This window comes from Triturus cristatus, chromosome 12 (assembly GCF_964204655.1).
Source record: "Triturus cristatus chromosome 12, aTriCri1.1, whole genome shotgun sequence".
Classification (NCBI taxonomy): Eukaryota; Metazoa; Chordata; class Amphibia; order Caudata; family Salamandridae; genus Triturus; species Triturus cristatus.
In genome coordinates, this window is record NC_140595.1 from 452,164,493 (window position 1) to 452,178,992 (window position 14,500).

At 43.0% G+C, this 14,500-nt stretch overlaps 1 protein-coding gene across 1 annotated transcript in view; it reads right to left on the reverse strand.

Moving 5' to 3' along the window:
* SHCBP1 (SHC binding and spindle associated 1) overlaps window positions 1-14,500 on the reverse strand; it is a 185,859-nt gene that overhangs the window by 135,858 nt on the left and 35,501 nt on the right. The window contains exons 3-4 of the mRNA XM_085637554.1: window positions 2,348-2,463; window positions 58-263 (exon numbers count right to left, since the gene is read on the reverse strand). Of these exons, the coding sequence (XP_085493680.1) occupies window positions 58-263; window positions 2,348-2,463 (322 nt within the window). The remainder of the gene's footprint in view (window positions 1-57; window positions 264-2,347; window positions 2,464-14,500) is intronic.

The following is a 14,500-nucleotide window of genomic DNA, read 5'->3' on the forward strand; positions in this document are numbered from 1 at the left end:
TGTGCTTTAGAACTCACAACAGTGGCAAAGCATTATGGTAACTTTAAAAAAAATTACCGGGTGTGCTCGATAGCTAGAGCAGTTTGGTCAAATTCCCCGGATTCCTCAAATACAACAAAAAGCTCCTGCAGGGGTACACATTCTTTGGCTTCAAGCAGTTCTTTCATGCACTCCCTGGTGAAAGTATTGACACGAGATTCACACATGAACGGCTCGCTGAGCTGCACAACAGCTTTCAGAGTTGAATATTCAACATCAATCACCTGAAACGAGAAAACTGTCAGATTCAGACTTAAATAGCAAGGCGCAATCGAAAGTTTAATGTCAAAGCCAGTAGTGTGGGAAGATGGTAGGCCAAAGACACACTTGAACTCCTAGACAATAAAATCTCGCCATGACGCAAGTAAGGGTGCTTCCATACTTTAGTGATAGTTGCCATTTTGTAGAATTGTTAACCAGAAGGGGAGCAATAGATAAAAAGAAAATACGTACGGCCTTCAACCTTGACCTCCGCATCAACCTCGATTATGCACACAAGCACTTAGATTAAACTTTAAACTGGTCCAGTCTATGCATTTTGATGCATCTAATGTTTATGTCTACAACAGCTAAGAAATAAGCAAAAGTAAATTCAGCTTATTTTGTCTAAATTCTTTATCAGATTGGTTTATGAAAGAAACCATCATTTGCAAGGTATTTTCTATAAAAGCAGAAACTTTAAAAGATATTTGCAGCAGAGTAACAGACTTGAAAGAGCAAACATATATCTTACTTCTAAATCATACATACTTTAAGGCTCATTTGACTTGGTGAATAACCCTTGGGCCATACATTTATGAAAGAGATAGTGTGTATAGCAAGTAGCATGGGTCAGCAAAAGGCTACAATGGGTCAGCAAAAGGCTACAAACAGCGTAGTCCAGGGATGGAGATTCGTTTCTACACCATGCTAATCAGCAATTTGGATTACTACTGGAAAGAAAGGCTGGTGAGAAACGCTTAGTAGCCCCGCAGGAACAAATAACTCGACCGTATGCAACAAGCTTTCTTTCTTCTAATCTACATCATTGCAAAATGCACTTCATTCCTGGAAAAGCACACGTCAGCAGACTACCGTAGAAATGCTAGACTGCTAACTGTAAGCTTTATTTTAGGCCCATCCAAGTCACTCAAAATCAATGCAGTTTGGAAGTTACATTGTGTTGCCTCAATTGATTCAATACAGTCGACAATGATTTGTAGAGGGAAGACAGGTCAGCCATATTGTAGAGGGAAGACAGGTCAGCCATATTGTAGAGGGAAGACAGGTCAGCCATATTGTAGGGGGAAGACAGGTCAGCCATACCGATCTGGCAACCCTAAACATACCATAAACTAGCATTAAAAAAACTGAAGATGAAGGTATTGAACTGAAGTGCTGCGTATGTAGGATTCTGTTAAAGAGGCCAATGATAGAAAGGCATGAATAAAGAACTGTTTTGTTGCATGCAGGCATATATTCCTAAAACAGAAAGGAATATACAGGAGATACAGAGTGCAGACTTTTTAGGCCCGCTTCAAACAAGGCAGTCAGGGATCACCCCCTTTTTGAGTGGTACTGGTGGTATCGCTTCATCGGACTGGATCAGAGGCAAAGGAGGCCAACCGCACGTGTAGGGTCCTGGCCATGTTACGGATAAGGTGCTGCGCAAGGAAGGCGAGTGCTCTGATCTAGAGTACTGAGTACTCGAGTATCTCTGTGCAGCACCAATTTTTATGGGTGCTCTTGTAAAACAGTCAAATGTGTGCAGGCCATCTTCAAAACAAAGCCAACCCAACTTGTAAAATATCAACATATGTTTTGGGGCATAAACACTCTAAATGTGTCAGTAGATATGTATACAGATCAATGTCTCTCAATACAACAATTTGATTTCTGTACACTCCAAACTGAAAAATTGCGACCTTGAAATCAAAACACGAAATTTAGTGTCACAGGCAAACCAGAGGCTCAGCAAATTTCTAACTGCAAATTTACGATGCAAACAAATTAGCCCTGGGGCAACTACACTGTTGGAGCATAATATGTTTTACTTACACTTAAGCTAGGTGCCAATTTACATAATCCTAATGCAATTATATTTCGCAGCTTCAAATCCAGCAGCCTGTCAACGAAGTGAGCCCGCAGCATAACCCTCAGCAAGTGAATCCTTAATGCCTTCTTTGTGAGCCAATACTTTAGCCACCAGTCAATTAACTCTGAACGCAGGCTTCAATCAGCTCAAGAAGGGAAACCATGAATACCAAAGTCAGCTAGGGAGCAGCAGTGAACAGAGAGCAAGCGTCTCCACAGAACAAACGGGCTTTACCTCCACGAGCACCTCGAAGACATCAGTGCGCCAGATCGCCTGCCACCCTGACGGTTCCAGAACCTTCTCCAAGTACTCGCCTGTGAATTCCCGTACTTCAGAGGGTTTGCAGTCAGCTGAAACAAGGCAAGCACAGAAAATCAGTGCATAAAATGACAATGCATTAACATCTCCAGCTGCTGGGCGTTGTATCTTTCCTCCAGTTGGATATGTCGCTATTCACCCATTTGTAAATACAATTACTGTGGGTGCGATCGACACTACTGCCTTAAGCAGCGAGTCCCAAACTTTTAGAACCAGGACCCAAATTTTCGAATTACCAAATTACACAACCCACCTAGCTTTAATGGGCAGGAGAAGCCTACCACGTGGCCCGTTTTGCTGAATACATCTTGGGAAGCATTATGAAAGCTGGCGCCAAAAATGCTTTCCACCCATTGCTTACCACTGGCATTGTGGTTTGTAACTTACATTTGGTTGCTTTCTATTTGCTGGCTTTATTAGTTTTAGGCTGCCCAGCATTTCTTTGTCCCACCCTAGAAGGAAGCCTAGTCACCAGAGCTCCTTGTATTCTTCTATGAGCGCTCCCTTTCTGTAACCAGCCCCATACATTTAGTTCTTATCTAGTCATATTTATAGTGCATTCAAAGACAGAAATCACGTCAGGCTCTGTCTGTCTTCTGAGAAAGCTTGGTGTTTACTTTTCTTTCTCCAACTTCTAAGTGAGAGGATTTATTTGACAGTCCTGCTGGGTACCCAACCCATGTGAGCGTAACTGTAAAATATTGAAATTTACCAACACACAGCAAAATTGAAATGTCTGCAAATTAACTGCGCAAATATTTCAGAATATATCATAATTAGGAAAGTACATTTGCTGTAATTCTGAGGTGTGGTGGAAACATTTTAATACAATAATAAAAAAAAAAAAATCAATACACCTGGGACCAGATGTACGCTCCTTTTCTGAGCGCGCAAACTGGAGACTGGCCCATTTGCGACCGAAAAAGGGTAATGGGCATGTGCATACGCTATTTTGCGAGTCACTGACTCGCAAAATAGCATTTGCGACTCTCGCTATCAGGAAGGGGCATCCCTCCCTAATAGGGAAACTCACTGCCATGTACTATTGTTTTGCGGCCGCAAAACACTCGCAGTTTACCACCTACTTTAAGTAGGTGGTAAACCACTCACAAACGGGAAGGGGTCCCCAGGGGACCCCTTTCCCTTTTGTGAGTATGTGAGAAAATATTGTTCACTAAATTTACACCAACATACAGTTTTACAGATGCATCTATATTGCACACAATGGATAATGTGTGGAAAGTGTTTATGAATATTTATCATTTTGTGACAAGTCAAGTGTCTTGATTTGTTCGGATCCTATTGAAATCTTAGTTTTGATCACACTTCAGAATTCCAAAACAAACCAGCAGTATTTTTTGCTTTCCCAGTTCATTTACATTTACTGTGGGTTAAAAAAATAAATAGACATCCTACAGTCTAACACTCCTTGTATCTCCGCAATATTGTCACATAATTCATTTTACTTTTCTTTCTCTGCCTGCAAAGTGAGAGGAGTTCATAAATACCGATTCCCACATGATAAAAAAAAGCAGCAATTTGTCAGAAGACAGACTGACATATGACCTGTCTTTGAAGTGCAGCACATGTGACAAGATGGAGAATTTAAAGGCATCTTTATTTACTGTGTGAACATTTGTGGCCAACCGAAAAGGCTGGCAAACCACCAGTGGCTCACGACCCACAGTTTGGGAAACCCTGGCCTAGGCAGGCCTTAACAAATCTACTTGCCCACTCGCTATTGTGAGCCATATTTTATCAGGGCGACCTATATTTAGGGCCTACTCATCACTTTCGAGGAGTTGACAAACAACTGGTGTTCCATTCACTCACAAAGTGAAGGAGCATTAAAGAGTCTTTAAATCTTGTTTCTATCTTGTCACATTTATTCTGTGGTCAGAGACAGAGGTTAAAAGTCAGTTTACATCTACAATTACTTTTCATTCTCAGATTGCAAAGTTTGAGGACTTTGGAAAGTGAACTGTGTTACATACCCTGCTGTGCACTGTTCCCAATAACGTGCGCGCATGCGCCCCGCGCACCTCTGCTAAAACGTAGTACGCAGTGCTGTGTGTGGAGCGCGCACACACAGCACAAAGAAGAACGTTTGCGCCGCTGCTATTAAAAAGCGAGCAGCGCGAAAAACAGGTATTTTTCATGTAGAGCATTCATGGCAATTGCAGCACTGTCACGAGCTGCAATTAACATGAATACTTTAAACAAAAGCACACAATCTGCCCATCACCCTGCACCTGTGCTCTCTTAACAAAAGAAATTCCGCAAGTCTACAAACAGGGCGTGAAAAGCACACGTCCTGTTTGTATACTTGCTGAATTTCTCTTCTTAAAAAGAGCTGGACTGCGGGGGATTGTGTGACTTTGTTAAAGTTTGCAGATTAATTGCAGCTCCAGACGGGCGCTGCGATTAACCTGAAATCTTTAACAATGGCCCACAATCACCCCGCAGCCTAGCACTGTTAAGAAAAGAAATGAAGCAACTCTACAAACATGGCGTGAAAAGCACACGTCATGTTTGTAGACTTGCTGAATTTCTCTTCTTAATAGAGCGCAGCTTGGCATAGTGTGCCACCCTACTTGTATTTTCTTGCTTCAGTCATTGCATCCAGATATATGATACAACAAGTAACATCATACCCAGGGCTTTAAGTCTGATGAAAAAACTGGGGAGTCTCGCAAAGGGGCGAGGCCATTGGAATTAAGGGCATGGGTTAAGACACACAAGCTAAAAATCTGTACTTAGCATAGTCTACCGCCCGACTTGTATTGTGCTGTTTCTGTCATTGCATCCAGATATATGATACAACAAGTACCATCATACCTACAAGTCAGGACTATTGGCTTTGTCAATGGTTGTTAGTTGCATAAGATAAATAAGCAGCAACTATGGCTTGTATGTAATATTGAAAAGGCTTCAACTTAAAACCCTGGCGACACCACAACAATGTGGCTGCTCTTGAGTTTCGAAAAGAGAATTGAAATCCAGAGAGAAAATGACTCTTTTTAAAGGATTTCCCATCCCCTACAAGTAGGGTGACCAGATCGTGCTACCCAAAAACCGGGCCATTTCGCAAAAATAGAGGAAGGACTACCAATTTACATCAATAAAGTGGCAAATTTGTAGATGTGGCCGAATAAGGGTTCTGGGTAGAAAAGGTGATCCACACCCCCGGATATGGTCACCTCAGGGGCAAACTAGCTGTAGGAAGTAGCAGCCCAATGGCAACTGGCTCCCACACCCCTAACTCCCCTAAATCTAGGATTTAAGGGACACCTCTGACATCAGAACCTCAATTCTGAACTACCTGCATCAAAGAGGACAGAAGAAGAGACTTGTAACTCTACCAGAACTTGCACAAAGCAGAAGAGGGATACCCTGCACCTGTGGCAATGCACCTGGAACTTCCTGATCGAGAATTGTCCTAGGCAATCTCTCCTGTGGAATTTTGTAGCACCCTCAGACTCCACTGGACTAGTGCCACTAGCACCCTGCAGGTAAAACAATGCTCCAAATCCAAGAATCGCTGGTCATTGGGACCTCAGAGGGATTACCCAAATTCAGATGGTCTAGTGCATTATGGGAACTGTAGCCCTGCTTTCCAGGAAGTTACAGGCAGCTACCGCATTGCACTGGACCAGCAGACGCTGAAGTAACTTTCTGCTATACTTACCGCTGCCAAGGCTTGTTGGTTGGCAGTCCAGCAACCGACCCCTTTACTCAATGCTGCACCTAGAGTGAACATCATCAGACCATCAACCAATGTCACCAACCACCTCATTGTTGTTTTTTTGTATCTTTTTCCTCTGCAGCACCATTTTAGCAGTAAAATCAGCCCTCCTGCAGCTCCCGTTCAACAGTCAGGATAAATCTGCACCCGGGTTCCATGAGCCAGGTTTATTGAACTAGCTATCATAAGTTGGACTCTGGGACCCACATCACCTTTGCCCTGCAAGGGCACCACGCAACTCGACATGAAAGTGACCGATTGCCACTAGTTTTTTTTCCTATTGACTGCGATGATAAAGTTTCATTGTTTTACTTTGCACTGATTTTATATTGCTTCAAAAATCTATAACTTCGGTTACATGTATGCTATTCCATTTGTTTTTGGCGTCTAAATTAAGATAAAAATACACTCTATTTTTTATAAATTGGTGTCAGATTTCTTTTGAGTCTTGTCAATTACTTATCGTCCGTGTAGGCACTCTGGAATGCTTAACACATGTTACTCTAATATTGCCTTTCTGCTCTTAGCCACACTACCAGGACTGAGCTAAGGATTCATTAGTGTGAATCCAAGGACCATCTTTGGGGTACTGTGATTAGTATTACATGGCGAGGTCAAACACCCACATCACAAAATACTCCACTTGACCACAGTCCTGTTGAGGCGTAATCAGAGACTGGTCATCTTGCAAGGCCAGCTACTGCCAAAGGACAAACTGTGTGGAATACTCTTGTATGTGCCAAAACAGTGATTCGACGATAAAGCGGACAAAGTGGGTACCATACTTGCACGTAAGCTCAGGGCACACAGGGCTAAAATGCACATTGCTAGTCTTAAAACAGGAACCAACAGGTGGGAAATTAGTAAAGAGAAATAAGAAACCTTCCATAGATTCTAGCAAACGCTCTAGGTTCATGGTCCGAAAAATCTCTCCGACATCTGTACTTACTTCCAATCTTATGATTGGGACCCATTACACCATACAGTGGGGAATTACTGACAGCACCCGTTGATACAACTGAACTGTGCAGGGCTCTCTATTCCATGCCTTGACCAGAAGGTCTTCCATTAGAATCTTATAGGGTATTCCATCTCCGCTTACAGGACCACCTGATTGCACTGTTTAACTCTTTCACACAGGACACAAGTCTCACCCCAAAAATGGGCCAGGTCGAGATAGCCCTTGTTCCTAAATCTGGGAAAGACCCAACTGACTGTACCAGTTACTGCCCAATAGCTCTCTTAAACGTATTAGAAAACAGCATCCCCTCTACATATCATGGCTAGGGAGAATCAACATGGTAAAAAAATGAACATTCTCCCTATGATTTGATTTTTTTCTGTATCTTCTAACTTCCATCTTCAAGGATATTAATCTTTTTCAAAATAAGCTTTGCACATTTATTTGGGGGAAGTAAGAAACCCCATATCTCCAACAAAGTCCTTATGCTTCCAAAAGGTAAAGGCGGATTAACTCAAACCTGCTTGAATACTTCAGGAAGGAGCACTTGCATTATGTATCAGAATAAGTGGTTTGGGAAAGTGAGAAACACTGGTTAACCGTATGGACTGTGCAGCGGCCTGTTACCCACTTTGCAACTTGGCCTGGCTTTTCCACCGTCACTGCCTTAAGAGTTCATATAGAGTGACACCCACCAGAACAGTACTCTCGGGCACCGCAACCACCATAATGGAGTTCAGAATTTCTGCATATTGGTTATCACACTTGTTCCGTGCGTTTTCCTGTTTTTCACTTTGGACACTTAGGATCTCAAAAGGAGCTTGGTTTTTGGACTTTTATCCAGGAGGACTGGTGAACTAGCCTGACAGATAAAACACCAACTTCAATTGTTACCCTTTCTGTTTTAAGCACAGCTGCTGTAATATGGCTCGAGCTTACTACGTTTTGACAGGCCAGGAAGCCAGCACAGAAAGGTGCTACATACTCTTAAATATACTATTGCTAGCTAACCTTTAAAAGGGAAGTTGGAAGTCAGCCTAGCTACCATTGGCTCGGTTATGGAATACAATTTACCACAGATGATCCAAGCATAGCAATTCGCCCTTGGCGGTTATACGATCTGACGTATCATGAAACCACCAGTCTACTCCGCGCTAGCCTTCTCTCCCGGCACTGCAGCACTACAGCCACATAAGGGCTGACTAGGTGTTCTCACTAGACTTTCTTGCTATAGGGAAGGATTCGCTTGTCGGCATCTTATATGCCACCATCTCCTTCTACCTTGTTGCCCCCTCTCCCGCACGACAATTCATACGCCGGATTTTCAAGTGTTGGCTTACATGGCCCTGCTTTTACTTTAACACCGCTACCAGAACCCCCATCGGTTCACTCTGGCACTTCCTTTCCCTTTCCCCCCCCCCCACTTCATTCCTTTACCGTTATTTTACCGCTCCATTATGTAACAGGTACTGCTCTTCTCGCCATTTAGCAAGTACTCTAGACGTCACAGCTGGGACCACTAGACCACTCCTTCTAGGCGAGTCATTCCATACTCTCCGGCAATGGGCTGGTTTGAAAGGGACACATGCGGTGCTAAACTCCTCCAGTGGAACAACCTCACCCCCCACAGCAGGACAGCCATTATTACAGGACACATAGCAATGTGGCACACCACCGCATTGCCGACAACATGCATGACTGTTCGACGTGTGGAACTGCATACACATGGACTTTCTGGCCGTCTTTGAATTCGAATCTGCACTAATGTTTTTATATCATGTCTTGTGCAGTTACCCTTCCCCCGTCCCTCCCCAGGCACTCGAGTCTCCAAACTACTTGTAACTGTGGTGGTCTAACCATTTTTACTAGTGCTTTCCCCCCCATGTGTTTTTCCAGAAGGTATAAATCACTTTACCTCGTTTTAGTCAATTTATTTACTTATACAAGACTAAAGCACGAGTCCAGACTATAGGGGACGGGACCTCTCTTTACACACACCCGTTCCGTCCCCTTTTAGTAGATGAGGATCCCCGGTCCTGATGAAATGCCTAGATCCGCTTGGACTACATAGGGCATGAAACATGTCGACCTCCTGCACACCTTATACATCACCCTTAGCTGAAGCGGGTATAATTTTCTCTCCTCAGCCACAACTTTTCAGTCGTTTTTTTACTCATAGCACAGGAACCCAGCAAATAAAATAACATTTGAGATTTCCATAGCCATTTTTAAATCACACTCACATTCTCACACTTCTACTCACTACACACATGCCACAATATTATCTTTTAGCTTCACATCAGTAACCAGAGAAGACCTCCAGCACAGAGCCCCCTGTCGGGCCCGTTGGCCACTGCAGCGCCGGCACAACGAGGAGCTGGCCAATGATTAAGCATGACACCTTCCGAGGTGTGTGAGGGTCCTTGCTCCTAATAGGAGCTATCCCCCACCTTTTTCTACTTACGGACACCTGGTTTCATCAAATTGATCCTTCCCTCTCCTTCTCCTTCCATCCACTCCGCTCCACTTAGAAACAGCATATCCTGCTTTTTTCTTAGCTGTATGGGGCCTATATGCTGGACCTACCAAGCCCTCGTCACTTCTTGTGAGAATAATACAAATGGCTAAACAGTTTCTGCAACATGAATGAATAAAATATTTTCTATAGCGCACAACTACTCCGAAGAGTGTCCCAGTGCTTTTAGGAATTCCGAAGAGCATCACACAGAGTACGAGCCCCCAACCCCTATCCGACTCTAAATAATGTTTTCCATTATTTTTTTAATTTAGCTTTCTCAGAGATAAATCTCAAGTGTTCAGGCAGTTTGTTCCACAGACTTGTCGCTTTAACAGTAAAGGAGGAACCTCCCCTCCATGGTTTCTTAAAACGGGGAACCACAGAGCGGGGTTGGTTTTGCGGAATAAATCCTTTTCTGGATACACGTTTGGTTCATCTATTCTGCCATCTAGTGGTTGGGTCTGAAATTGTCTTATGTTCTGATTGGTTTCTGGGTCTGTGATTCATTCAATGTAGGGTGGGACTAGGGCTAAGGTTAGGATTTCTATTGGAAGTAGGGACTAGGGCTTTTTGTGTTATTGGTTGTTGGAACTAGACTGAGACTAGGGCTAGGCCTATAATTGGAAGTAGCGATTAGGACTTCTGGTGTGATTGGTTGCTGGACTAGGTGTGGGACTAAGAGTAGGGTTAGTCTTTCTATTGGAAGTAGGGACTAGGGCTTCCTGTGCCATTGGTTGCTTGGACTTGGGTTGGGACTACTGGTAGGGCAAGGGCCTCTACTGTACGTAGAGATCAAGGTTTTTTTAAACTGATTGGTTGCTTGGACTAGAGCCAAGATTGTCTGTAAGGTCCTAGTCTCCGACTGGTTCCAGATTTTAGGGGTAGTGTTGTGATTGGATAGTGTTAGCTCTAGGGTTCCCATTGGTGGAGAGGTCACCTCATTACTAGGGTTATAAAAGGCCAGAGTTAGGACGTCTCAGCCAGGGCGTCGAGGCTAAGGGCAGAGAGGACAAGGGCAGTTGCCTGTTTGAGCCTGGTCGGGACTGGTCGGGACCAGGACCAGAAATGCTGCCCATGTTCCCATTAGGTAATACCCACCCACCCACCCACAATTTACTCTCACTATAGATATCTACCTATCTTTGTGTATTGCTTTGTAAAAACAGGTAGAATAATTTTGTAAAAATAAATAATAATAATAATAATAATAATCTTTGGTCTACATGTACTTGCTTCCATTGTGCATCTATGTACCACCATGTACTTGGATCTATATATGTATCACTTTCTTCTAATTTGGCATTTCCAATGCACTACCCTATTTCTCACCCTAGACATCTCTCAATATATCTTCTAACCCAACTTTCTGACTCATCTCAAACTAATTTCTACTACTCTTACCCCATCTCTCACCCTATACATCTATCAATATATCCTCTACATCCACTCTCATTTATCCCAAACCCCATACCACTACTATGATCCCCAAAATAACCCTTTCTAGACTCTCTCCTACTCTACCCCTCTTTGCATCATCTGACACCTCTTTTACTATACCGATTCCCCAAAACAAACCTTTCTAAACTCTTCCCTCTGACTCTTCCCCTCAAAACCCCTTTTACTCATCCAAAAACCTCCTCCTACTGCTAAGACCTAAAACAAAAAAGAAATAACATTTCAAGAAAAGTCCTTCACTCTATCCCTCCACTATCCTTTTCAATCAAAATAACAGACGAACATGTTCACTTCTCAAATTCCATATTCCACTATACTAACTCACCACTAATCCAGAGTAGCGTGCTACTCGCCAATAAAGCGTTTCAACACCCCAGAGTTACAAGCGCTATATGAATGCAAACCTTTTTTCCCTTTTCTACCCCTCGCCAACCCAACCCGTCTCAATCCAAATAACTGACTAACATATCCACCACTCAAATTAATTTCATGTTTCACTATACTAATTCAACACTAATCCTTATGAGTTCCGGAGTAGCGTGCTACTCACCAAAAAAGCGCTTCAAAACCCATCAGGGGTAACAAGAGCTATACAAATACAAACCTTTTTTCCACTACTATCCTTCTGCTATCCTTCCAAATAACTGACTAACCTATCCACCACTTATTTACTAGCATGTTTCACTATACAAATTCAACACTAATCCTCTATGGGTCCCAGAGTAGTGTGCTACTCGACGAAAAAAGCGCTTTAACGCCTCGTCAGGGGTACTAAGCGCTATACAAATGCAATTACAATACAATAAGACCCACAGAACTTGAAAGCAGAAACCTCCCTGGGCTGTATGCAACCATGCATTCATTCGGGTACATATGTCGTCTGTTGTGGGGGGCTTGAGGTGTTCTAGTCAGTGCTTCATACCTAATCAGTTGCCCAACTGGCAGCCAATGAAGTCTTTCCTTAAATGATGACACTGACTAAAAAGTTTTAATCTTTAAGAGAACGCGAACTGCCATGTTCTGCATGACCTGTAGCCGCTGAATTAGGTATTCTGGTAGACCCAGGTACAAGACATTGGCATAATCTAATCCAGTCTTGAACAGGGTCCGCCGAATTAGGGTTGCACTGCAGTCTATGGATGATCAGCCAGTTGAGCAGGGCCACCATGCAACTAGAAAATGCAACCCTCACCCTCGCAGGATCGCCATCATACATGAGCAGTAGTTGCGTATAATCTGCACAGTAGATGATCTTGATGTTACAGGATTCCACCAAATATGCCAAAGGAGACATGTAAATGTTGAAGAGGACTAAGTGAGGAGCAGTGTGGCTCCCCTGCCCCCCAATGTAAAGGTTTCCTCCCGAGGCATATGGCTTCATCCATACCACCTGCTCACATCCTTTCAGGAAGGAGCCCAGCCAGTTCAGTGCAGAACCAGCCATCCCTAAATGTTCTAACGTGTACAGCAAGATGTTATGATCCACAGTATCAAATGCTGCTGACAGGTCCAACAGCACCAGAGCCACATTGAGGCCTGAATCCAAACTAAACTTAATGGACTCTGAGACCTCTAATAGTGTGGATTCTATGCTGTGACGGACTCTAAACCCTGATTGAGAGGGGTTAAGTAGGTTATTGTCTGTCAGAAAGGAAATGAGTTGCTGGTTTACAGACTTTTCCAGCATTTTAGAAGCTACTGGAAGTAACAACACTGGCCTAGATGTTAATCAAGGATTCAGGATCGGCATTAGCCTTTTTTAATAGAGGGATCACATTGGCTCTTTTCCAATCATCTGGTGATACCACTGAACGAAGAGACATCGCAAAATCTTCTGATATAATGGAGCATTAATATCTGAGATAGACTTCAACGTGTGAGGGGAAAATGGGATTTATCTGGGACCCAGAATTACAATTCACAAATGTGGCAAACACATCCTCCACAGAACTCGACAATGACGGATGGGAACTTAACTCACCGGGTCGCTTAATTCAGAGTCTCCCAAAGCGTAGTTCACCCCAGACAAATTAAAATTCAATTCTGAGGATTCTCCACTCAACAGTCACACTGTTGGGCGCAAAGGGCCTGACTAGGCTCCAACAGGAAAGACACAAATTTTGGATCCATGAAGTTAGCAACGATTTAAAAAATCTAATTTCCATCATCCTTAGCTTCCCCGATACATTGAATATAAAAGGAGCGGCAAGTCCTCTTAAGGTTTCTATGATAGGATTTCAAGGCCATTTTCTATTGGGCTTGATGAGCATCCATACAAACGCCACCAAACTCTTTCTAATTTCTTGCATACTGCTCTTTTAAAAACGAATTCCTTCAAGAACCAACATGCTGAACGAATCTTGGTAGGCTTTCTGCTGCAATGATGGGGGCTACATGCTCAGCCATCCTCCTAAACCACGAATTAATCACAATTTCTCCTTCATGAGCAGAATCGTGGATAACCGGAATCAAAACATTCACTTCATTCTAGGGCCAAGATACAATAAGAATTTAATTCCATCTAGGACAAGATGGATGTCCAAAACAAAGGATAGAAGTATTCAAATTAGTAGTTCTCTATGCACCTGCATCAACAATGGTCCCAATTGATATTTCTACAGGCGGGTAATTTGCACTAGATTGTTTTAGAAAGGAGTACATCTAAAAAGTATTTTCAAACCATCACAAGCTATTGGAATGGCTACAACCGGCTTTTATTATCACTTTTAAGTATTTTCAATGTTTTAATCATATCAGGTGTACAATAAAAGGTGCATCTCATAAAAAATGTATTTAACATTCTTCAATGGTAAGTCCATGGAGGTGAACTCAAATGATTTTATATCTTTCAAAATAGATCTAATGCAGTATACCGTATTATAAACCACTTCGGACCAATTATGAGGTCGACGGATTTAGGAATGGGGATTCTGGTGGGCTATAATCTCAGGTTCCCGCTGCTATGGCAGCATTTAAATACAGGAGTTACAATTACCCCCACCCCCATGAGAAATAACATGCAGACCTAGTACCTAGTCCAGTTCCGTGTGTTTTCTCTCTTTTGGTGGAAATAGTGGGCCTTGTGTGATAAAAGGAAAACAAGCTCCTGCACAAATTTAACAGGCTAGGAGTGGTGGGAGAGCACAGTAGATAATATTACAGCCAGGGACAGGCTTGAATATACAGGGGTGTGGGTATGAGGCACAGCAAGTTTCTACTGCCTCACAGTTCCCTTATACATCCAGGCCCTGTGTCTTTGGAGCCGGAATAATAGACTCATGAGTACGAGGAACTGATCTTTTTGAGCCCAGAGCCAGCAAGAAACTGAGAAAGGCTTATGGAGCTATTACCCCCAAGGGACACTGCTTCGGCCACACAACTGCACCTTTA